The 26,973-nt window shown below is 42.1% G+C and overlaps 1 protein-coding gene across 1 annotated transcript in view; it reads right to left on the bottom strand.

The window, feature by feature from the left end:
- The window catches only part of RSPO3 (R-spondin 3), a gene marked incomplete at both ends in the record, with an annotated part of 75,899 nt that extends 52,823 nt beyond the window's left edge, over window positions 1-23,076 (bottom strand). Inside the window, one exon of the mRNA XM_082669145.1 lies at window positions 22,980-23,076. Within this exon, the coding sequence (XP_082525271.1) occupies window positions 22,980-23,076 (97 nt within the window). The remainder of the gene's footprint in view (window positions 1-22,979) is intronic.
- Between the last annotated feature and the right edge of the window lie 3,897 nt (window positions 23,077-26,973).

Below are 26,973 nucleotides of genomic sequence, written 5' to 3'. Positions count from 1 at the left end.
AGAGGATAAGAGGCCGTGGACAGGGGTAATGGAGACCCAGATTCTGTAGAGAGCCAGGACCTGTTGATGAGTTAGTGGGTGGTAATAACAGCGTTTTTCATGAGACAGATCCAACAGTGTTCATCCAACAGTGGGAATCATTATGTGCTCCGGTCTGGCTGAGAGAGCCATTCTGTTTTTTTTTTTTTTAAGGAGAGAATTAATTAGAAATCAACATAAACAGAAAATGTGATAGTTTAATGGTAATGAATCTGCATGGGTATGATTCTATAACTACTGAGTTCATATTCTTGAATGAAACAAACTTCAGTTTGTCCGAAAAACAAGCTCCACTTTGTTATATTCTGAATAAACCTAAATCTTCTCACCACATAGCATGCTAAAGTAACATATCTGATGGCTGAAGTCTTAGCATAAGCAAACAGCAGGCAAGGGACTTGTGATATTTTAACAGGCACAAGATGTACAAATAGTGGGTATACCATTAAATAAATCCAGCTTTATGTGTGACATCTAAAGTCCTGAGCAGAAAAAAATAAGTGGATTTTTCTCCTAGATTCACAAAATTGCTGACAGAACAGAAGGAGCTGAAATGCACCTTTGTGAGTATGATTCATTTTTGTATTTATGTGCATGATTCACTGTGGTACCCCCTCATTCAGAAATGGGCCTTGCATGTTTCCTAGAGGAGAACAGGAACTGGGCGGTGGAGAACTGGCTTTGGACTCAGAGTGCTGACGTTTACTAACTGAAAAACCAGAAGGTACCTCTTCAACTAGCTATTCATTTAAACAATTAAGTTTTCTAACATCCAGACACTGGGCTAGTTGGTGAACATCCAAAGATGAAAAAAACCAATAATCTGTCGAAGAGTTCACAAATAAGAGTCTGATTATTTATTTAGACAATAGTTGGGTAACCTCTTTGAGCCTAAGCTTCCTCATCTGCAACCCGAAAATATCTACTCGATAGACACTGGGGGGACTAAGCGAGACCATGTGTAAGCACCTAGCACTCTTACAGGCACTCGTTACAAATCAGTAAGTATAAGACATTTTGTTTTACTCAAGAAGTACCAAACACATCCTTGTACTATTTCCACTCTTATTCAAGGCAGCTGGAAGCTTTAGTCAATAATAACTCCTCAAGAGCCTCCAAGCAAGGAGACAGGAGAGAGGGCAGATGCTGAAGCTTCTTTCTAACACAGATTTGGGGAACCTCGAGGAACCGAGGAGTCACGAACAGTCATAGAGAGGGGCTACATTTTAAGGACTTGCAGACACAGCTTTTAATGGCTATCAATGGTGGTCTCAAACAACATTCTGAGCAAGAAGTCCTCTGGGACTCCAGCAACACACTGACGACAAGAAACTGCTTAAACAGACTGAAGGAGGTCAGGCATGCCATGGAAATGGTACTAGAATGGTATAGAGAACGTGAAGGTCTATGCCTGTGGTTCTCAAACTTTACTGTATATGAAAACGACCTGAAGTACTTGTTAATAATGCAGATGCATAGGTTTTACTCCAGAAGATTTTGATTTGGGAATGAAGAGGTGGGCCTAGGTAGCTACATTTATAAGAAGCACCCCAGGTGAATGTGATGCAGGTGATACAAATACCACACTCTCAGTGTCACATCATGGCCATCCTCACAACTAAATATTTATTCAGTGATTACTGGGAATTCTCTAGCAGGGACTGAGAGACAAAACACGGTCCCTGGCTCAAGAATTCTACAATACAGTTAGTAGAATAGTCTGTTTATATTCCGAGGGCTGTAAATACATAGTTTAGAAATTTACAACAGAAACCAAAAGGTAGGAGCAATTATTGATGGCTGAGGTATCTGAAGACTGTAGAGAACGATTAGGAATAGTTATGGCACTTGAAGGAAGCGAAGAACTTAGACAAATGGAAAGAGAGGGAATGTTATGAGCAGTAATGTTTATGTAGGCATATATAAAGAACATTTGGGATAATCGTGAATATAAAACTGTGGAATTTTATGGGATCTTAGATTTCAGATGAGAACACTGACATCCACACAGTTAATTAGCTTCCAGCTGATAGAAGCATAAACCTTTGGAACTTTAGAGGGATTTAGTTCAAACAGCTTCCCCAGAACAGTCTATTTAATCATGTTTAGTAAAACAAATCTTATGATATTTGGGGGCAGCCAACATAATTATTTTACTGCATCCCCTCATATTGAACATCTTCAAACATCTCCCCACAGTGAACATTAATCCGTCTTTCAGAAAGTTCTACTACCATAGAGCACACCCACTATGCTTTCTGTTTTCCTTCAGACAGTTTGTCAAACAATGCTTGGTGCTTTGGATGAAAAGATGGATAAGACCTAGGAGTTCCAAGTATGGCCAGAGACTATAAACAAGGTCAAGCCACCATGGTAAACACTGTGTACAAGGCCAGGGAGAAAGGAAACAACTAACCACCTGGAAACACCTACTTGGGAGACCTGACATTTGAGCTGGATATTGAGAAATAAGGAGAAACTGGGTGGGGATTTGAATTTAATCTTACACGTAATTTAGATGAACTGTTTATGGACAAATCAGTGACATGATCTAATTTGGTTCTAAGTAAATCATCTCTGATGGTGGAGAAAAGAATCATTGGGAAGGAGAGACTAAAAGTTGAGAGAGTCAATAGGATATTATGTTCTGTATCTGGCATTGCTGTTAGCTGAATTAGAATAGTATTAATGGGATGCAAAAAGAGAGCATGGATTTTAAAGTTATTTTCAAAGAAGATTGGACAGGATTGACAGGATTTGACAAGCAATTTTCAATGGGAAAATGAAAGAGTAATAAATGTTGAGTTGGGGGTTTCTAACTTGGGAAACTAGGCATAAAATGATGTGGTTAACTGAGATAAGGGAATTCAGATATCAAACTAGAAGGATAGGTGATTGAGGGAGGGAGAAAAGCAGGTGAAAATGCTTGTTTTATTTTGAGGTCCTGGGGCTTGGACTTGTCTTATTTCCCTTCTGTATCCCAAACACATAGCCCAGGACAAGGCACATTAACAGGTTCATAATGCATCATAAAGAATAAAACCCTAAACCCCTTCATTTTATTAAAAAAACCCCAAACTCCCCAAAAACAAAAGCTGAGGCTTATGGATTTTTGGTGCCTTGACAAGGATCACCTAGCATTAGTGGCACTTTTCAGGTTTTTTTTTTTGGGGGGGGGTTGACTGGAATGTGAAATTTATGGAGAGAATTAGAGGCTTGAGAAAGTTATGACTAAACATAAGGAGCATGAATAGCAGGCCAAGGAGTTGGCTGTGCCGATAACAAGGAAAAGTCATGGTTTTGAAAGGTGATGGGACTTTAGGAAAAGTTGTTCATGCATAATAGGAGTTCAGAAAACAAAGTTGGGGGGAATGCTTGCAACCTGGCAGTTCAATCATTACACCTGAGCGTGCACGAGTTTAGGTATGGAATCTAAGAGTTCTCCAAAGCCAAAGAGAACTAAAATGCTGAAGCTAAGCGTGATTTCTTACAGCATCGATATCCCATTACATTTCCAGGGTTTAAGATCATTCCCTGATGTTCATTTCTTCATGCTTAGGCATTGTGGAGACAGGTCCTGGAAAGTTAGTCATGAATCTTGCATAGAGTAGGAGCAGAGACACCTGCCTGTTATTCCTCTGATTTTCCATCTTCCTCACTGGATGAAATAAATGTTCCTGTGGTCCATGATAATGATCACTCTACATTGAGACTATACAGCCAAATCTTTAGTAACAAAAAGAGATCCAACTTGGCTCATCTTCCATCATACCCTCTATAGGCTTGTTCCTTTGGATACTGTATCACCAGAATATTAATCAGGGAGCAAATTTCAAGATCCTAATTCATTACCCGATATATAACAAAAATAAATGATTATAGTGAAATAACAAAATGGGAAAGTTTTTTTCCTTAATATTTTATCAAATAATGTATCACTATGAATCTTTATTTTTAATTTATTTTAGCTTATAAGGACTATCAGGGGAGCCATGGGCTTAGAATTTTATTCTTAGATTTAAAAGCATTTCTGTTCTGTCTTTAAAATAGCTTATTTGGTACCCCTTTCCCTTGGAATTTCCCCCACCCCACCTTCCAGGATGAGTTCATACATGGGTATTTAAATGGGAAAGAACCTTAAAGAGCCACCAATTCACCTTGTCAGCCAATAAGAATCATCTCATCCATAACAAAGATTTCCCCTAATCTACATGCCTTTATTGTCAGACTCAAAGAAATTAAACTAATAGTAGGAACTTCACAGGAGATAAATGGGGATTCTGGTAATGCAGGAATGGCCATGAACTTGTAAGACAAATATGCGTACAAATATGCATGTGTTTATAAGCTGTACAAAATTATATGGATATGTTATTGTTAATAATGGGCATAATGGTACTTTACCATCTCAGGGCCAGATCTGAACTTAACCATTCCCAGGAATAGAATAAGAATATATTTGATGAGGAAACTGACAACTGTATTTGATGAGAGTATGTATCATTGGTTTGTTTTTTAAAAATTGTGCCCTATTGTGAATCTTGCTACACTAGGACAACAGGTTATAGAAACTTTTTAGTGTTTAGATCTCATGGAGTAAGAAAATGAAGAGATTGTGAAATAAGTATCCAGCGAACAAATAATTCTCTTTGAAACGACCGTTAATTAAACAAATAAGAAATCAGATTGCCAGAAGATCCACAGAGCACTTCTCTGGAACGTCAGTCCTTGGAACCATCTGCCGTGTGGTGTCTGGTGTAACAGAATGGCCACAGGAGTTGTTTCTACTCCTGGCTCCACTGCAAAGTGACTTCAGTCAAGTAATTCACTTCTCTGGCCTCTCTTTTTCCTCTTCAGTTACGTGAGGGAATTATGCTGCATGCAGTATTCCCTGCAATCTTCCTAGTTATTAAAACATGCTGTAGGATTTCGCTGGTGGCGCTGTGGTTAAGAATCTGCCTGCCAGTGCAGGGGACACGGGTTCGATCCCTGGTTCAGGAAGATTCCACATGCTGCGGAGCAACTAAGCCCGTGTGCCACAACTGCTGAGCCCACGTGCTACAACTACTGAAGCCCACGCACCTAGAGCTCATGCTCCGCAACGAGAGAAGCCACTGCAATGAGAAGCCTGGGCACTGCAATGAAGAGTAGCCCCCACTCACCGTAACTAGAGAAAGCCCACGAGCAGCAATGAAGACCCAATGCAGCCAAAAATAAATAAATAAATTTAGAAAAAAATAAAATAAAATAAAACATGTACACCTAATCCACATGGCTCTTTCTCCAGTATTTTCTATTTCAGTAAATGGCACCATTCATTGGCTAAAGCCAGACAGCCGGGTGCCCTCCCCACCCTCACCTCCAATCACCCTTTCCTATGAACGGAGCTCACATCTTTCCATTTCCTACCACCACTTCTGCTCCCATTGAGCAACTACAGTGAACTTTTAAGAACAGTAGTTGTGATCTTATCAGGCCCCTGCTTTAACAACAGTTTAAAGGCTTCTCATTATACTTCCCAACTAACCACTTCTGTCAATTAGCCCAGTTTACTCTCTTGTCTAAGGAGGCATCAGTAGTTCTGTCTCAGGAGCAGAAAGAGAATTTCCCTCATTTAAACCTCCTCTGGCCTTCTCCGTTAATGGGCTTAATGAAAAGCAGAGTGTAATGGGGAAAACTGTGCTTTAGGCCATAAGATCTGGGTATACACTTAATTCTACCCTTTCTGACTATGTCATTTTGATCCGTTTCCTAATTAGTTTAAGCCTCAGTTTCTTCATTTCTAAAATAGTTAACTATATATCACGAGACTGGTGTGAAGGCTACATGAGATAACATATATAAAAACACTTGATAGTCACCTCTCCTTACGCAAAATCCTTCACAAGTTAGTAATAACATACAGAAAAGAACTGGATCATATTATTTTCAAGCCTCTGAATTCTGGCAACTGACATTTAAAGCTTTCAGTTGATGTTAGGAAAGATCACATAAGAAATCCAAATAACCTGTTGACATGCATTTGCCAAACTGGAGCTTTAAGTAGATCGGATTGTATGTTCCATGTAGTGGTCAAGGGTTACCATAAAAGGTTTGAAAAATGCCTCTGAGAGATGGACAAAAGTGCACTAATGTTTAAACATACAATATTTTAATGTTTGTCTGTTTGATAAAAGTAATTCCAGTTAATGAACTAGTGTAAAAGTTCAACTATAGGAATTATTCAGCGCCAAAAAAGGAAATTCGCTCAGCTAAACCATGCCGCTCCATTACAAGCTTTACCTAACAATGCCAACCACGTTTATAGTTTGCATAGCAAACTTCCTATGATTGTCACAAACGTCATGCTAAGCCATGACTCCTATTCATCGGTCATAAATTTTCAAGCAAGAAAATACTGGGAGGCCCAATAAATTCCAGTGTTTTCAGTTGATCTTTCCTCTACCTTCCTGTGTCTTCCCCACATGATGTCTAGTACCCTTGTTTTCCAGAGAAAAATCTGGGTGTTCATTAGGCTTATTTGTAAACAATCTGTTTTCCAGTTCTATTTAAACAATACTTAAAAAGAAAAGTTATACAGCTTAGAAAGAGTGCCTAACAGTTCTCACTTATCTTAGGCCAAATACTGTTTAATTTTGGTTTCACGTTTTTTTAATTTTTTTTCCTTAACCACTGTGACATGCTACAAATCACGTATGTTTTGTTCACTTTTGCAATCTCGGCACATACTAAATGTTCAATAAATAGCTGTTGAATGAATGAATGAATTTATGTTATTTTAGGCTAAGTTTAATTTCAATTTTCCCTGTACTTTCCCCCCCAACAGAACTTCTTTTTCATTTGTTAGCTTTTAAAAAATATGATCTAAAAAACTCCATGAAAGTACAAAGAGAATCTCATGCTTTTGAATTCAAGCTCTAACTCCACATTCTTGAAGTTTTGACGGATAGTTGTCTAAGGACAGAGCATGCTTCAAGAAGGAAAGGGAAAGCTCTTTGATCTTACTGTTGCAGGGACTTCAAGATCAGTCTCTTGCTTTCAAATAAATGAAAGATTAAGAGTCAGATTTTATAGTGGATGCAACTGAATCACAAACTAAATGATTTGTCTAAATTATACAGCAGAGTGTTAATTAGAAATCAACCCACCTACCCTCTAATGTGGCATTTCTCTAGCTATAGTCCAAACACAAAAAGATCAAGATTCTAAAAAGGCAATGAGAAAGATGTTATTCTCCTACAATGAAGTTTATGAAGTTTCCATGCCATCTCCCTTAAACCTCTTTTTATTTTCTTTGCAAAATCACCAACAAATATAGGATTCAAGTGGGATCCAACTGGAGACTCAGCAGTGAATGACTGTCACTATAAGTTAGAAGCAAAACAAGGAGGAATAAAATCCCATTGTAGATATTTTAACAACATTATTTATATAGCATCTTTTCTCTAAAATGCTTTTCAGCAGAAAAAAGATTCTATGTAAAGTAAAAAGAAAAATCCTACTCCTGTAAAGAAGAAAAAATTACATATACTAATGAGAAATCTTATATTGTGACTTATCAATAAAGACACTGAATTAAAATTCTTGGCTTTTTATATTTTAGTGTAGGCCTTAAATCATCAAGCAAAGGAGGAAACAATAAGTAGTGTAAAGGATGTATACCTTTTCTAGTCAAGTATCACAGTAATCATCAATACACTAGAATTAATTTGAAATTCAGTCAATGAAGCTTCTGATGTTTTAAATGACTTAGCTGTGTAATCCCCTAGTATATAAAACACTTGAAAATGCCATGCAGACAGGAAAGTGCAGAAGTGGAACACTGGTGCACTTCTACCCCTTGAGGCTAGGTTACCACCCTGTTTTAACAAGTGATATTTGATACAAGTATTAGAGCTTAGCTATTATCCCTTTTAATAGTTCTTGAATAACAACACAGAAACCAGAACTTACATCAGATAGGATCTCAGATGTATTACTTCATTTTGTGGGGAATATGGAGAAATAGCTAAGAACTACACTGAACTGGCAGGGTGATAGAAAAATCTGTAACTGCCCCTCACTTTTTATTAAACCATTAAAACACTAGTAGCCAATTTTTACTATTTTCAATTTAATTTAACTCATTTCCCCTACTTTCTGTACACATTAAAACATTTCATCTCTCTGGTGATAACTTATATTTTTCAGTTCAGGTTACATAGAGTTCAATCTACTTCCTATCTGGATTCTTTTTTCCCTTAGTCTTTTCTCCAGTGTACAATATTGGAATCTGTGCATCAGATAGCATAAGGCCTGTTGTTGCAAACATTAATAAGATATATCTTTTGGGAACAGTTACTTACACTTTGTTTCATCTCTAATGGAAAGGATTTCTCTAAATATTTACACCAGAACAGTTGTCAGAATGAATCCTGCAAAACTGCTGGCATACTCCCAGGAACAGGGGCTGGTGTCGGGGGAAGGGGGGATTCCTGGTTCCTGGTCATATAATTTTAAGCAGCCCTAGATTTTCAGGAAGCTGCTTGCTAGAATATGAAGGGTTTGTATTAACAAAAAGGTACTTCAGTGTGTAGACAAATTCAAGTAAAGTATCTGAACAGCCACCTTCATTTATTGCTCTTATAAAAATGGCTCTCCATTTGCTTCAGGTTTAAAGTAAAGGGATGGATTCAGTTTCAGAGACCCAGCAAATAAATTGTATATGAGGAAAGAAACTTGTATAGGAAGTGTGAAGGAACACCAAAATCATTCTGTGCAGTGGCCCTCAAGGTGCTTAATTGTATTTTATTTATTTTATTTTTTTTGCGGTACGCGGGCCTCTCACTGTTGTGGCCTCTCCCGTTATGGAGCACAGGCTCCGGACGCGCAGGCTCAGCGGCCATGGCTCACAGGCCCAGCCGCTCCACGGCACGTGGGATCTTCCCAGACCGGGGCACGAACCCGTGTCCCATGCATCGGCAGGCGGACTGTCAACCACTGCGCTACCAGGGAAGCCCAAGGTGCTTAATATATAGAAATGACTTGTCCCTTCCATGAATTGCTGAGCGCGAGAGTCAGCATGCAAGAGTTAGACAGGAGAGAAGTGAAATCTGCCAAGATAAATGCCAAGATAAATGCAGCAGTGTTTCATAAATTAACTTGGCTGTCTGTGTGTTTGTTTTTTCTTTGGAAGAGCCTAAAATTAAGGCTGTTCGACTCATCTTAGTAGTGGTTTAGAATTTGAGGAATGGATGAGAAAGTAAGTTTGGGCTAGGAAGGGTAGAGAAAATATCCTGCATTGGAAAATCTTGGCAATTTTCATTTGAAATGAGTTCTTATCTGATGAATGATGGTACTTCTGCCCCAAAGTCGGTGAATTAAGTAGTTTGGTTAAAAAATTATTACACAAAGATTTCTGGGTTTGTAAGCTCTCCATTTATAGTATGGGCAAGATATTAAGTTCAGAGGCAAACAGTTCATGATGAATTCCTAGAACGTCAATGAGGTGTCCACATGGGTACTGAAAATGGTAGAAGTAGCCTGAAATGGTCTGGACCTATGCTTGCTGGAAACCTCCCTTATTCTATCAGAAATTAAACGTTGAGGTATGGGCACATAATGCTCACAAGTCTGAAAACACACATGAATCAGGGCTGGGCCCTGGAGGCTCAGTGCTAGGTAGAATGGTACATGCTATTGATTGTACTAGGGCCAAGGAGGCATCGACATGATCTTGCAAGTCTAATTGGCTTCCAAGGGAATCCCACTGATCTATGTTAAAAGCTTAGATTTACATCAAGCTCTGGACAGAACTGGAATGTTGGATGGGTGTCTTAGAAATATGCTATAGGAGAGACTTCCCCTTTTAAATTGTACTAGTCTTTGTGGAGAGGGCTAAGAGTTAACATCTTGAGGGTGGCATGAAATGAGTCTGTGAATTGAGGCCGCTAAGGATACCGCCTTCGGGCTTTATTTCTTGTTACCAAACAGTAATGAGGGTCCTGTTAAACTTAGAACAACAAATTGCTCATAAATTGGAAAACAAGACTGAATTCTGTACGAAACAAATCTTCAGCAGCTCAGTAGGTGCTCATTTAGTTTGTGGCCAAGCAGCACTTGTCTACATCTTCTGTATTGCATGGCAGAAACTACATGCCATCAGAAGGTAGTGAGTGATACAAGTAAATGCAAGGTCACCGTTTTGCTGCTAAATTTCCAAAAGTTAAGATTCTTCAATTCTTAAATCAGCTCGTGGTCAAATTTAAGACCAAATGAAATCAAATATATGATTCCACTGAACTGGTAATATCATATTGATAGCAGATCATTATAACTCTTTGATGTACACAGGGCACGAGGTCAGGGTTTATTTGCCCAGTGTTACCTGGAGATTGCCAGTTGCCACAGAAGGCTGGCCAGAATAAGAATCTGACTGCGAGCCTTTCTGTGGATTTAAAATAAGCAATATCACCCATCCACATGTTTAAACAAAGAGAGTCTAAGGTCACAGGAGTCTAAGGTCTAAGGTCATAGGAGTACTAAAATATACTTACATTCTGAATCATAAGAGAATGTGAAACTTACCACATTAAGGACAGTGGGAACTCTGTGACTTTGTTCAATTAAAGATCCAATACAGGAGGTGACAGAGTAACCTTGCAGGTTATTTGAGGCAGTGTCAATAGTTTCAAAGGTGAACTTTCACTGAGGTTATTAAGCATAGATATATTTGTGCTACTTGAGTATTTTCCTATAGAAAGGCTTAACAATCTTCTAATTTCTAGCATAGTGAAAGCTTAAAATCAAAGCACCGCTTAGTTCTTAATAATTTCCATTTAGCTGCTTACAGCACCATATTTCAAAATGGTATTGTCTTCAGTAAAAGAAATCCTAAGCTTGCTCTTGGCCTTTTCCTAGATCTGGAGGTTTTAGAGCTCCTGTCCTGTGCAATATACTATTTTCTTATTTCCAAATGTTACGTCAGGAATATTATATCTAAATTGACCTTAGGATGTTTACAAAGATCCTTTCCCCCTTCCCTTCCCATCCTAATCAGACACCTCTCATACAAAGACTCAGACTACATTCCTTGGGTTCTTTTTATCTACTCAGGAAGGGAGGAGGAGAACTTGCAGTGATGACAGCAGGAGTTCTGTATGTGTGCGTTTGCCCTCATGCAGGCAGACAAGGTGGTTTATAAGATGACGGTGATTTGCACTGCGCACGTATACTGGCGGCACATTCCCATCTCTTGCATGCTTAGGATGAATAACCTATTGAGGAAAAAAAAAATTGGTGGAAAAGCATTGTTTTCTGGTGGGTTTCCTGCTCTCTGTAACTCATGATTGCTCCCAATCCCTAGGGACAACTAAGCAGGTCTGACCACGGAGCAATGGCTCAAGTGTGCTGTGATGACCCTCCTCTCCAGAAGCCTGGCTTTCCTCAGTCTAATTACTTTTGGCAATTGTGGTTATTGGGATTTGGCCTAGTGACTCACTGGAACCCAAATTCTCCCAAGGAGCCCCCTTAACAAACAGAATTAAGTCTGACAGGAAGCCCAGACTTCCACCTCACTTTTACATGGAGCTTTCCCTGGTTTATGGCAAGGTTTGAACATCGTTCATGGACTAGAAAAGAATAACAAACAAGATTTAATGAAGATAGCCACTTAAAGAAGAGCACATTAGGAGAGAAGTAAGAACAGTAAGTTCAAGAATAAACAACCTACTGCAAAACTTAACCCATTAAGATAGAGTTACAACTATGCTATTTATAGTAGTTTTACTGATCACCAGTAGTCAATATAAAGTTGGTCAGTAATTGTAGAAACCATAAAAGAAAAGGATGTTTATTTCTTATTAGAGGCCATTTTCTAACCATTTAATTTTTCCTGAAAACAAAGAGGACTCTAGGGCACAGTCATCTGGTAAGACATGAAAACAGTTGTTTATGATTATGTAGCTTTGAAAAAAAATTGGGGGTATGGCTGATACCTCATCTTCTATTCACTGCCTCCCTAACCCCTGGTATAGTTCAGCGCAAGCACCCTCCCTCCTGATCGCACCTCTCCTAGCAGCAGGGGTCTTATCTGTGAGAACAGCAGCAGTAGCTGTTAAACTCACCATCATGTTCTACTGTGTGCTCTCTGCTATGTCTTCTTAGACCCTCTGGCTGAGACGATTCTCAATCAGATGGTCTTGTCTGCACCAGTCAGTGCCACAAGTTAAACAGTACTCAACTGATAAACAATCTGGGGCTATCAGACTGCTTTATATTTTAAACTACTATCTGTTCAAACGACACATATCTCATCTCTTATCATACTCCACACAAGCCTATTTTTTTTGTCGAACTCTCATGAAACTGGCATTGTTTTCAACAGTTGCTTAGCTGTAAGAGTTATCCTTGAATTAAGGGTCCAATGGTACTTCTCAGTCTTGGCTGTACCTTAGAATCACCAGGACTACTTTTGAAAATGCAGAATTCCAGGCCCCATTCCCAGAGATTGCTTCATTTGGTCTAAGATAGAGTCTGGCTTTGTTTTTTTAAGATCCCGAGGTGATTCTAACTGGAAATCAGGGTTGAAAAATCACTGTACCAAGGCCCATAAAGCAAGAATTCAGAGTGGAGGTTACTGTTAATGCTCATAGTAAAAGTAATATAAATAAGAGATTTTATGAAGTACCATAAAGATAACTTTTCTGGACAGCAAAAACTAGCCAGTGAAATATCTATTGTGGTTATAAATTACAGAGAAGGATTTTGATATTTAACTGCAAAATTATAGACTTTGCCCACATTCTCATGCCTTAGTTAGTCTTCTCTTGGTATTATGCACCATAGATGGGAAGAATAATCTTAGATTATTTCATATAAACTGTGCTACTCTATTGCTTCTAATGAAAAATAAAATCAGCAACTTTCTATGTTTAAAAACCATCAATAAGGCAGGTTTACGGAAAGAGGAAAAAGGACAGAGAAAAGAAAGAGATGTGGGAAGGAGTATTAGAATACCAGAAGCAACCTCTAGAGCAAATGTTTGAAGAAGACTTGTGGTTTGTTAAATGAGGAGGAAGAGATAATGAGCAGAGAGTAAAGGAAAGAAAAAGTGGGGTAGCGTTTGAGAAAACACTCCCATGATTGCTTCAAGTACCAATCCCAATAGTTGAAGTGACATGAAAAAATCAAGGAAGGATATGGGCTTTGGCGTCAGTCCTCGGCTGGGATCCCAGGTCCACCATATCTTTGTTGAATGACCTCAGGCGACTGATATGGGACTACTGGCACCTGCCTTACAAGGTAAGTGGGAGGACTAATTGAGATAATATATGCAAAAACATCAAGGACAGAGTCTGGCACTCACAGGTGACCAAAACACGGCAGCTATTTAAACAATAATCATTATCACAATACTCACTTTAACATATAAATATAAATGCATATTAAGATAGAATGTATGTGAATATAACAGTGGTTCTGAGAACTATGGTACCTCTTTCTTTTCATCTCAATGTGGCTGATACTGTCTCTTCTTATATGACAGCTTTTGTCGAGATGACTGTGTGTTCATATATGTGAGGTCCCATTGTATGAGGGTACCTAACAATGAGAAACTAGGGGCACTTTTTCTTACCAGCTTATCAAGCATATGTTAAGAAAACAGTGTTCTAAAATAAGCATTTCACAAATTCTGTTATTTTATATTGTGTGGTGGTGGTTTGTATTATGTGGTTATAAAATGGGGGCTGCTTTACCACTTACTCTCAGGAATGTGCTTTGTATTGGGGTATAATTATAAATATGCTTACCAGCTAGTTTTCTAAGGACAATTTTTGGGAGTGAATATAGTGCATTGACTTATTGTGTATTCATTTTAGAAAGAGGTTTTAAGGTAACTAAATGTAATCCCATGCCCCAGCCAAGTGCTCAGAAGAGAAGTAGGAGAACAGACCACTAGAAAATATAACCTGCTTCCTGATTCGGAAGACCCAACTTGTCTAGAAGCAGCAAGCGAGGGCGTGGAACCTGGTTGTTACCGAGGCTAGACAATTACTCGTGGGGATGTTGCAGAAGTAGTTCACGTATCATATAGATGGACTGAATTCCTTCAAGTTTCATTCCATCCTGAGAATTTCTTTTTTTTTTTTTTTTTTGCGGTATGTGGGCCTCTCACTGCTGTGGCCTCCCCCGCCGCGGAGCACAGGCTCCGGACGCGCAGGCTCAGCGGCCATGGCTCACGGGCCCAGTTGCTCCGCGGCATGTGGGATCCCCCCGGACCGGGGCACGAACCTGCGTCCTCTGCATCGGCAGGAGGACTCTCAACCACTGTGCCACCAGGGAAACCCGAGAATTTCTTATTTTAAGAGAGCACACTTTGTTGAGAAATCTGCTTGAAAGTAGAATGCTATGAGTAGATGCTAGATCCAAGTGGAATGATATAAAAAATCATTTTTACACCTTAAGGAAACTAATCTTTCCTTACTATAAAGTTTTTCAGGTCTCCTAAGATCCTGTGGGAAAGGAATATCGTTCCACAGGTGATGAGACTTCCAAGTATGATCTTCAAGTGGAAGACTTGGCAACGTAAAATTACCGCTCCTGATACCAGTGACCATTTTCTTACGTAGCACAAAAAGGGCTATAAGCATGAGAAACCACAGTTGAAAATGATATATTCGATTCTATAGACAAAGTACCTTAATGTAATTAATCTTATTTTGATACTACCAGTAAGAGTGAGTCTCAATGTCAGCACAGCAAACATTTTAGTAACAATAAACAAGACACTGCCAGATTTTTATCTCATGTATTCAACTATCCCTTCTATGGGAGTAACTCAAAAATGCTATTTTCAGCTCCGGAATCTCTCTGCAACTTTGATTCAGTGTTACTAAATGCCCTGCTGGCCCTCAAAGGCAGCACAAAAGGAAAATAAGTTTCCTAACAAATCTGCTTGTCTTACTTTCCTGTTCTTTTTGATCATCTCTAATCAAAAAGATAGAGATAATTGTTTTTCACCCAGACATGAGTCCTTATAAGCCAAAGTTTAGTGCCAAATATGGCTGTCTTCCTCTTTTCCCTTCATATGCCCTCTTGTGCTCAGTCAGTCACTGTCATAGCACAGGGTCTTATAAGCTTAAACCTGGGCCTTTGTAATTGCCGCTTCCATTCCATTACAGGCCCACTTCTAAAATCCTGTCATGATGCATCTCTCTAGCTGGGATTCCAAACCAGCTCCCTGTGACTCTAAGCCCAAGGACAAAACGGCCTTGCCAAAAATGGAGTATGTGGATTGACACTATGGCTATGGTTTTCAGGCACTAGATATTGTGATGGGTGAGGAATATCATAATTAATTCAGTCTCTATGTTGATAAGTTACTTATTAATCTTTATATGATGGATTTACTTATAATAAGTGAATACTTATATTTGTTTGTATTCCTTTTTTTTAAGATGACCTCTTTCCTCCTCTGACTCTTTATTTATTTATTTATTTATTTATTTAATGGCTGCATCGTGTCTTATTTGCTGCACATGGGGTCTTTCATTGCTGCACGCGGGCTCTTCACTGTGGCGCGCGGGCTTCTCTAGCTGCGGACTGAGGGCTTAGTTGCCCTGCGGCATGTGGGATCTTAGTTCCCCGACCAGGGATTGAACTGGCATCCCCTGCATTGGAAGGTGGATTCTTCACCACTGGACCACCAGGGAAGTCCCTGTTTGTATTCTTAATCTTCATCCACTAAACTTGGTTGAATAAAACAACTAAGTTTAGAAGAACTTAGACTTTGCCCACATTCTCATGCCTTAGTTAGTCTTCTCTTGGTATTATGCACCATAGATGGGAAGAATAATCTTAGATTATTTCATATAAACTGTGCTACTCTATTGCTTCTAATGAAAAATAAAATCAGCAACTTTCTACTACTCGCTACTCCTGGTTCATGTTCTTATACCAAAAGATTAAAAGTTGAAGAACCTATAAGAATTGCTTAGATCTAAACTTTTAACCAACCACCTCACTTCACAGATGAGGAACTGCAGCTTAGTGTGGTAAAGGGACTTGTCTGGGTTATTCAGATATTACTAGCAGTGCTAGACGTAGAACCCAGGTCTTCTACTTCTTAGCCTACTTTTCTCAACATACACTGGGAATTCTCCTTCAATGACTTCTTAGGTCTCAGTCTGTACCATGAATTTATGATGTTTGCTGCTATCCATCAAATTCTTAAAGGTCAGATGGAAACCGAATAAGGTAGTATTTTGAAGACTGGGTTAGATACTTGCATAAGGCATAAAGCATAAAAGCAGTTAAAGGCCATTAAATATGTATTTAACTGGGCAATCATCTCCTTCAGTACCATTGAATTTTCCCTAAAAACTTCCAGAACAGTTTTAGTGACAGCAGATGGTAACTAGACCTAGTTACCTAGGTTACCCAGTTACCTAGTTACCTCGCCAAGAATATAAATAAGGCAGAAATATTATCAGAGAAGAGGCACCTGCAGCCATGTTGTTTTTAATGAGTTTTTGAAAGTATTCAAACTTTTTATATGTAAAAAGAATTCAGGTATTTTGCCTAAAAGCTGCATGTTGTTGAAACATCTTTGGAGCAGAAAATTGGATTTCTTAGCACTCAATGGCATCCTCAGCACCCCGACAAGCCTTGAGAATGGAACATTCCATTCTTTTCATCATTGCTGGGTTAAGTACTTTAGTCGTAATGCTAGTAATAGTCCTGAATGGAAAGATCTGATGGACAGAATTAAACAAATAGAAAAAATGGGCAGCGTCTTTTACAGATGTGTATTTTATACTTTATATGTTTTGTTAAGGTGTAACTGCAAAGCATTTCAAACTTACTAGGTTGGCCAACAAATGGTAAATTTTAAGATAATCAAATAATTTTAAACCTTAAGAAAAAATTCACAATCAAGAAAGCAACCCACGTTTTTCCTCAAAATCAAAAGCAAGGCAAAAAATATCTATATAACTTATGATGCGACAATTTTTCAAATGATCATTCTCAAAAGAATGCCAGTGTATGATGCACGGTTCAGAGAAGAAATAGTCTTAACCAAGTAAAACATATAATTTCAACACACTGTCTTACATGATCCTTACCATGGTCTCAAAACTGAATGATGTTTTCCTAATGGTAACCAAAGTTGATTCTTACATTTCATGAAACATAATACCCACTCTGATGGCATTTCAAGAATTCACTGCTTGGAAAAGGATGTTTTGGGGGCTGGGGAGAGTGAATAGTGAGGAAGTGGGAAGAGAGGTTAGGACAACGTCCAAAATGAAACATTTGGATAGAGATAAAGGGGGGAAAGACGATTTAGAAAATTGCTGTATGAGGAATAGTTTTATTTTTTGATAGTTCATTCTTATAATTGCAAAGAGATCATGTGGTCTTAACTCTACAAAGGTTTCTGACAACACACAGTATTCTATCAATAATTTATAAAATTCAAAAGAACTATTGCATTTTTTTAAAAAAGATTAACCATTTAACTAGAAAATATTTGAGATACTCAGTAGCAATCTGGAGATCTCTGTCCAGATTAAAATAGACTAAAATGATCAGATGACTAATAAAGTTGTTTTGTAGTAGTGTGGCAAGAGTTTCCCCATAATAACTTGAAAATCAAATTTAACTACATGCTGTAATTTCCCATTCATCACTTTCTGGGGACCTAATTTGTAGAATATTAAGTTCCAGGAAATATTTAACGGAGAAATGATTCAACAAAACTTATCTACTTGCAAGTTAAAATACCGTTCATATTTCATGCTTAAAAATATTGAAGTAGGGCTTCCCTGGTGGCACAGTGGTTGAGAGTCTGCCTGCCGATGCAGGGGACACGGGTTCGTGCCCCGGTCCGGGAAGATCTCACATGCCGCGGAGCGGCTGGGCCCGTGAGCCATGGCCGCTGAGCCTGCGAGTCCGGAGCCTGTGCTCCGCAACGGGAGAGGCCACAACAGTGAGAGGCCCGCGTACCACAAAAAAAAAAAAAAAATTGAAGTAATGCCATTAAATCAATTTTATGATTATTATATTCTCAATTACTTTACATAGAATAACTTGGGACTAAAAAGACAATATTCAAAAATTATCATTCTTAATGTTTTTAATAAAATCCTTTTATTGAAGTAATAAATAATTAAAATAGTATAACAAAGAGATATTTTAAGAAACAATTTTGATAGTGTAATGATGATTAAATTAGAATTCACAAAAATAAGTGTCTTTTGTTTATATTTAGATGTTGCCATCAATGCCTAAGAGTTTGAATTTGGGGCTTGGATTCATACAGATATCACATAATATGTTGCAGAATATACTTTCTCTAGCAAATTTTACTCATATCTTCATCTATTAAACAGTGTTTCACTCAAAAACAAGGTAGACTGGTGACAAAAGTAGACAGGTGAAAAAATGCGTTGTAGCCAATATCCACACTATACACTTCCATTCAAAATTAATATGACAAAATGCATAATAGAATGAAAGATTTTTCTGTCTTGTAGTTAACCTATTATTTTCCAGGTTAGCTGTGTAAGAGTGTATCAGGGGCTTCCCTGGTGGCACAGTGGTTGAGAGTCCGCCTGCCAATGCAGGGATCACAGGTTCCATCCCTGCTCTGGGAAGATCCCACATGCCACGGAGCAACTAAGCCCATGCACCACAACTACTGAACCTGCGCTCTAGAGCCCTCAAGACACAACTACTGAGCCCGCGCGCCTAGAGCCCGTGCTCCGCAACAAGAGAAGCCGCTGTGATGAGAAGCCCGCGCACCACAACGAAGAGTAGCCCACGCTTGCCACACTAGAGAAAGCCCACGCACAGCAGCAAAGACCCAATGCAACCAAAAATAAATAAACAAAATAAATTTTTTTAAAAAAAGAGTGTATCAGAATCTCAAAGAATGGCTTAACATCCAAAACGGTATCATGAGCAATGGCCACTGTATTCCAATAAATCGGTTTTCATTTTATCACCATTAAAATGATTTCTCTTATGTTCTTACTCCTTTATTTCAAACATCTTTATGAAAGATTTTTAAAAGTTTTATAGATTGTGCAGTGAGTGCTTGGTAATTATTATGCCTACAATGGCTTTTCAAAAGTTGGATCTATCTGGAATCTAAGCATTTAAAAACCAATTAATAGACGGCATCAAATTAAAAGGGTACTACAATGGCATCTGATGTTTCTCACAATAGTCTTCTGGCATAATATGATCCTACAATGTCTTCTTAATAACTAAATAATATTATATTTAGCAAGCTTCATGATCATTATCAGGTATTTAACTCTTTGACATTGGTCATTAATGTATGATACATATAAATATCAGTTCAAAAATTTCCAGTCAATTAGAACAGCTTATTCTACAAACATAGGATAAATGATGGTTTTGAGACCATCAGATTTATTATTTAACACGCCTGACATCTTCTCTCTGACATGGGCCAACATATAGCATAAACAGCAGGAGATAAGTTCCACTTAGTAGCTGTATGGCTTTGTATAGGTTACTTAGCCTCTGTTTTTTGGGTTCTTTCCCTGTAAAATGGGGATATTAATACCTGCCTCCAAACTTCAAGTGGCTATTTAGGGACCCAAGTGAATAACTCAAGTGAAAGTGTGGTGCAATTGAAAGGTACTGCGGTTATTACGGCACATATAACCTTTACTTTTATTAGCAGATAAGCTAGAATTCAGAAGCTGACTGTACCAAGCAGCAAAGGCTGAGCTGGAAGTGAGTTTAAAACTCGTTCAGGATTCTTTATTTAACATCCTGTGAAAACATTTCTTGCTCAGGATTTTTGAATAAGGATTGCATTTCATTTTTATCTTGAGTAAATTCAACTGAGTCAACTCTAGGAGCTGTATATGAATCCAAGCAGGTAAAAAAGTTATTGAGTATTTATTCATCCGTAACGTAACAGGTATTTTTTTAAAGTACAAAATTCCTGTTTAAAATGTTATTTTTTCTATAAGAGGAAACAGGATCACTAGTTTGCAACAAAGTAGAGATAAATGGTAGAGCAGTTCCTTGAGGGAAACAGGAGATTACTGATATAGATAGTTTTATCTGCTTTATCTGCGGATAAGCCATGGTTCCTTAGAATTGATAATATCTAACACTGCAAATGAATGTGTTTTTGCAAGAAACTTTTCTACCAAAACATTCAAGAGCCCACTTTAAAAACTCTGAAAAATAGTTCTTACACCCCAAATTTCTATCATTAGTTAAGATTTAAAAGTTTAGGAGAGTGAAGCTATTTAACTATAGGCCAAAAGGTTAAATACCTTAATTGTCTCTTGAAGCAAAAATAGGAAAGACCGTTTCTTTCTAGAATACCTTTGACTACTATCTTATTTTTCATTTAAACAAATTTTTCCCAGTCCCTATTTGAGAAAAAGTTTTTTTCAGAGATTTCCAAAGAAACGAGTTTGTACACCTGCAGTTTGACCTTGATTTTCTGGACCTTACCCTCTACTCCTTCCTCATTCTAGAAAAAACGAACAAACAAACAACAACAACAAACCCCATGCTGCACCTGCCAAGAGTCTCCTCTGTCTCCTCGGAGAACGCAAGGGGTCGCCCCTCTCCCAGGATTGCATCAGCAAACCCCAGGAGCAAAGGCAGACTCAAGTGTGAAGGAGCAAGGAGCATCCCCTGCTAGGGGAGCTCTCTCCCGGCCCCACACCCACAGAACAATCGGAATTTCAACACAATTCCACCCACTCCCTTTCTCATCCCCACTACTCAACAAGAGGGCGCCTTTGACTTGGCCTTGAGAAGATTAAGGCAGATCAAAAAGCAGCTCGCCTTTGGACTCTGTAAATCCTCTCTAATCGGAGCCTAAGGGTGCTCCATCCCCCCTCTGCTCCCAGAAGACTTGGGGCCGCACCACTGGGCAGCTTCATGCACGCTGTCCTTGCTGGGGGGAAGTGAGAACGAATGGATGGCCAGCTTTCTTTCCGGTGTCTTCCATCAGAAACAGGGGCCCCCAAACTGCAATCGGAGACCACTCTGACACTCAGGACCCCGTCCCTGCCCTGCGATTGTGTGGCTCCTGGCCCTGGGGTCCTCAGTGGGGTGAAGGAGGGTGTGGGCCATGGGCGCCGGGTGGGCACTGGCTGGAAGAGGGATGGAAAGCAGGAGGCTGCGCTTGTGCCCAGCATCCCTCTCTCTCCTCACCGACCTGCGATTCAGTTCCCCTGGCCGGACTCTGCGAGAAGGGGACCTGGGGACCGCCAGCAACGAGGGCAAGACTCGAGCTCCAAGCCACTTCTTTTGGGAGGCGGCCGCAAGTCTCGAGTGAAAGGGTGAGTGGAGGAGTTTCGAAGAATACAACCATCCAGAGGCCAAACATAATAAATCGGATGCCCCCGACGTGCTTAAATTAGGCCCTCCTGCCCCCCGGCTACGCGATCCTAGAGGCGCTGAGGCCGGGCGGGAGCCCCTGGCGCTTTGGTACAGCGTTTCTTAGAGGCAATTTTCAGGTGAATCAAACCTTGTCTGCCCTAGGCAAGCGGCACAAAGGGAGCTTTCAGCGGTCCCTCACGTCCAGAAGCAGGGCACAAACAGTGGCGGAAAAGCGATTACTAAAATCTCCATCTCACACAAGACTGTGCTGTGTCCTTTGCGCTGTACCCGAGCTTGCCCCCAGGGGCTTCGCGGGCCAGCGATCCGAGGTGGCTCTGCGCACGGGACCGGGCGCCGCCAAGCGTCATTGGCTCCTGGGCGGCGGAGGTCCGAGTTGGTCAAAGCAATAGCATCGCTCTCTGCGCCCCGGGAAGTTTTCTCCCTCCCAGTCCCCGTCAGCGCCCCCCACGTTGGAGCCAGGGTCGCCCTCGGCTCTATCTGCGAAGGAACTCCCCACGCCTGCACATACGCCGGAGCGGAGCGGCCAGCGCGCTGGGCTACGCAGGGGCAGTGAGAGGTGCCTTTCTCGGGTCTGTCTCCTCATCTATGGAAGACGCCACCTTGAAACAGACCAACCCGGGTTGAGGGTGCCCTGGTGGGGGGGCGGTGCCCGTTTCATACCAGCTAGGGCACTGTCCTAGGAAGTCTTCACAAGCCAACCTTCCAAGTAACTGGAATCGGGAAAAGGGGCAGCGAGGAGGCGAGCCTGAGTCTTTAGGGGAACCCCACCCTCAGTGTGTGTTTGCCCCAGGGGACCCACTTTAAAGGGCCTGAGACGGTAAAAGCGCTCACGCGTGACAGGCAAGATTGTAACTGGAAACCTGGCACCTCCAGCTCCCAGCGGCCGGTTCGGCAGCCCTCACATCCCTCGTACTGGGACGCAGAGCGTCTCCTTAAGCGCGCAGGCACGCGAACCCCGAGCGCCCCGCGCGCCCTTCGGTTCCACTCGTGCGTGGCTGGGGGTATAGCGGCCGCGCAGGCGCTCGCTCGCCATTTCTCGAGGGGCGGGAGAGTTCCTCGCGACCCCAGCGCTGCGGGAGGACCCTGCGAGGTCTCCCCAAGCAAGGCGGCGACGCAAGGTGAGCGGGCGCCGCGGCCGCGCCTTCCCCGGCGGGAACTCAGTGGTCAGGGGCATCCAGCCGGCCGGGAGTCCGTGATGCCTGGGGGCTCGAGACACCCGTCCACGTCTCGGGGGGAAAGCACAAATCCCTCGAGCTAGTCTAACGAAGGGCCGAACTTTTCCGCGAACCTGAAATTATGAGGGTGCGGGAGCCACCTTAGCGCCGGGTCCACCGGACTCTGGCACCCAGAAGGATGCGGGGGAAGAGAGGGGCGCGGAGAGGAAGGCGTGAAAGACGCCAACACAGGAGCCTAAACGGTTACCTCCTCTCGAGGCGTGGGGTGCTGGGTGGGAGGACCGCTGCCTCTGGGAGCCGACTCAGGACAGGCAAAGCGACCCGACAGGTGAACGCGGCGGGAGGGAGCAAATGCGTAAAAAAGCCTGCACTTACTTCTTCGCTGGCGCCTTCCCCGGGAGGCGTTTTGGCTGCCGATGTATTCCAAAAAGTTCAAAATGATAAAAAAACAAGAAATCAGTCGCAAGTGCATAGTAACCCAGTAATATTTCCCTTCCTTTTCTCCTTTTTCTTTTGATTGTTAATTAATATTGAATGTTTTAGAAATACACGTAGGTGTTAGGCGTATATGGAGAGCAAGAGAGAATCCAAGCAGCGGACTCCTCCACTCAGATCCGATAGGCGAGCTGGGATGGCAAACGAAGCGGGTCGGGTGGTCAGGGAAACCAACTACTGTACTTTCAAACTGTCCGAGCCCTGAGCTGCGGGGGCTCCTGTACGGTGGCTGTCAGTGCCGCAAGTGAGGGTTCCAGAAGCAGCGAGCGGCCTCGCCAGGGCGGCCGCAGGTAGCATGGTGCGCGGCGGCGGCGGCCGCGGGCGGGATCCGGGTGGGCGGTGGCGACGGTGGCGGCCCCTTGGGCTTAGAGGTTGCTGCGGCAGCGGCTGGGGCCCCGGGAGCGGAGGGGAGCGGGCGCCGTCAGCACCGCGGCCATGGCCAAGGGGCGGCGGAGAGACCCCGAGCTGCTTCTGCTGTTCGCGAGCAGGAGCCGCTCCAGTGGTGGAGGGAGGGCGAGAGGGTGGGTGGGAGGGAGGGAGGGAGGGACGGGGCGAGGGAGGGGGGAGGGGAGGGGGATGGCTGCTGGGGGCGGGGGGAGCTCGGGGGCGGGGAAGGAAACTGCTGGAGCAACAACCCTGAGCGACCTCAATAACTTTCAATTTCAAGAGGGAAAGAGGGAGCTGGAAAAGTACAGGCGTCGCGATTTGGCAGAGGGATGGGAAGAGGCGCCTAAGGGGTCCCGGGTCTGCGGCGGAGCATCTCTGGACACTGCAAAGAAGGCGGGAGAACGGGAGCCGGAGGGAGTGGGGGGAGGCACAGCGTGCCCAGAAGAGCCCCTCTTCAGAACGGTCGCGGTCGCAGGGAGAGGCAGGCGCGCTCGGGCTGGGACCGTGGAGGTGGACGGTCCAGCGGCCGCGGGACGCCCCCCTCCTCGCCCCCGACTCCGGCCGGTCTCAACCGCCTCAGGCTGGGCGCACCCCGCTCCCGGGGGCCTGCGTCCCGGCTCCCTCGCGCCTCCACTCCCGGCGCCGGCGCGCAACCACTGCCCCAGGGCAACTCGCTTCTCGCCCCCTTGGCAGATCGCTGCAGGGTTTCTGGCTGCGGATTCCTTCCCAGCTTTCTTGAGCCCCTCCTCTGTTGCTTTTCTCCTTTCTTTCTTTCAGTAGAAGTAGCTGCAGCTGGGCGCCGGGCGGGTGGTCCTGGGGAAGCTCAGTGGGCACTGGTGGTCAGGTCGGCCGCCCGTTACCTGCCCGGAGCGGGTAGGACTCAGAGGTGTGTGCGCTCACACACCTTTGGAAATCCAACTGTGCTGAGACTTTCTCCCAAACGGAGTCTTTGCTGAGGCTCTGGAAGATTCCTCCTCCCCTCAGGCGTTCCCTCCGCAGTTTGCTTGCCCTCGCCCAGCGCCGCTCTCTCTCTCTCTCTCACTCTCCGTCTCTCAAATCTTCTCGAGATCTCTTGTGCAATTTGGTTTCTCACCTGGGGGACTGGGAATGAGATTTGGAAAGATTTTTCCCGGCTTGGGGAGGAGAGGAGAGGGTCCAGGGGCCCTTGGCAGCGAAAAATAAGGTTCGTTGGTCCACCCCGGGGTGGGAAGGCCGAGGGCCGGCCCTTCAGAGCGTACACCCTGGCTCTTATTAGTCGGTGGTAGCTTCCCACCTCTTTTCTCCAGTAGCACAAGTCGAAGAGCTTCCAGTAGTTTCTGAAGAAGTATTTAGTTGAAAGTCACAAGCCCCCGAAGTGATTTTTAACATAAATCTGTCCTATGTGTTGTATTACACAGACTGCCTCAAGGACTGCACTCTACAGCATTACAGTTTTACACAGCCCCAGACTTCTGAGAGGTGGCTTTTTAAAAGTCCCTGATTCAAAGACACCTTGCTAATTCTTATGCTCAAATAATTTAGGTTTCGAAAATCGCTAAAGCCTTGCAGGAACAATTAAGATTTGTGTTTCTCTCTCTTTTATCTATTTGTAACCCCTATTACCAGATTGCCTTAATTTCTGTGTTGATAAATGAGAGGAGAAAAAGTGATTGCATCTAGCCATTCCATTTTCAAGCTTGCAGTGCTTCAAATTGTTGTGTCTATGACGACTTCTATGCTGTAGCTGTTATACATCCCAAAAGTGAGGATTGAGGAGGGGAAATGGCCTGGAAGCCAAAGGAAGGGAACATGAAATAGGCACTCTTGTCAAGGTGCTAAAAATTAGAATCTGAGAGACTGGGTCTTCCCATATGAATTCCTTAATTAAATATCATTTATTACTTTGCATTCCTGTATTGGAATTTTGGAGGCAGGAATAGTTTTCTTTAGGTTCTTTATTATGGGGAAGACAACAACCCATCAAGATTATGATTTGGGGCTTATTTAAAAATTCCCATTTGCAAGATTTCTGTTTCTGTGATGGAACTGTATTTTCCATACATCACACACACACTCCCTTCCTTTATCTGTTGCATAATGTCCAGTTGAGAATGACCGAGTTTATTACTTTGAACCAGAAAAGTTGCAGACAACAGGACAATTCCAATAATGATTATCCAGAAAAGAAGCTACTCTACTTTTCTATGCCCGTCTCAGTCAGCTTTGCTTTCCTTCTTAATACCTCAGATCCTGAATATCTGCACCATAAAACGTGGGGGATTTAAAGGCTGTGGGAGGCTCCCTTTGAAAAGGACTCCAGAGACGGCCTTTCTAATCCGGGATACTTGAGCCGGATGGGATGAGATTGCAAAAGGGGATGTAAAAAAGCAATTTGGTGAACAAGTTCAGGGAAATAAACACGAAGAAAGAATTTACTTTTTTCACTGTGTGTTGTGCAGACATATGTTAGTTTGGATGAGGACAGGAATGGGCGTGTAAATAAATAAACAAACACAGTGAGAAGCTGCAGTTCTTGAGCCATCCCAGAAAAGAACTAGATGCAGTGGGCAGGAAAAGCTTGTCAAGGAATAAGTGCTGCTCTGAGGAAACATAAGGAAAACATTAAATAAACGGCGAGTGTATTCTTTCTCTCTTGACACTATGCTTTAGAATAACTTTTTCCTGATCCATGTTACCGTTCTATTAAGTGTGTATTTACTTCCCTGGCTGAGCCTTGCGTCCCTCGACTGTCCTTACAGCTTATGGAAAGCTTGCCATGGCCTATTTTGTGCAACATAGCACTTTTTTTTTTTTTTAATCAAGAAAACAGTGCTCACAGAAGCCTGTGGCTGCCAATGAATTCCAGGGCCCAAGCCTAAAGCAAGTTAAAAACCATAGGCTCAGCATAGAAGTCAACATTTCCTTGCTATTTTTCTCCAGAAAACATCAAAGTCCCAGGGAGTTTAGATAACCAGGAGTTTGAGTTGGCCAGGAGAATAGAATAGTTTTGGATAAAGATAGAGGGTTAAACACATCCAGACTAGTTACCGTAACTTCTCATCTCTCCTTTTCTACCTCCCCCACCAGGCAGTGACAACAGTAACAAGTTATTTTTGTCACTTGCAGCAGTGCCACTTTAAGGAAAGAAAATGATTGTCATATTGTTGAATCCATACTGCAAATATGTGAAAGGGGGGTGTGCTCCAGAAAGAGAGAGCAAGCCCAATAGTTTGGAATGGTACATAACTGGTAGTGATGAGAGTTGTTTGGCAAAGTTCGGGCTGACATCAGTCATTATACCACAGAGCTAACATGCAGATCCTGAAAATGCTCAACCCTCCAGTTACTCAGATCTGGAGGCATCTGAGTGAGTAAGTCAAGCAGGGTCCTCCGGGTGGTGTCTGTGTAACTAACTGATGCAGCTAGAAGTCATCCCTGAAATAGAGAGCAGACAGCAGTATTTAAAAGCCATTGAAATGAGTAGATGAAGGAAACTACTATTTTTAGA

The sequence above is a fragment of the Grampus griseus genome (genome assembly GCF_964374135.1).
Source record: "Grampus griseus genome assembly, chromosome: 13".
In the NCBI taxonomy this organism is placed as follows: domain Eukaryota; kingdom Metazoa; phylum Chordata; class Mammalia; order Artiodactyla; family Delphinidae; genus Grampus; species Grampus griseus.
This window is presented reverse-complemented; position numbering and strand designations above follow the sequence as displayed.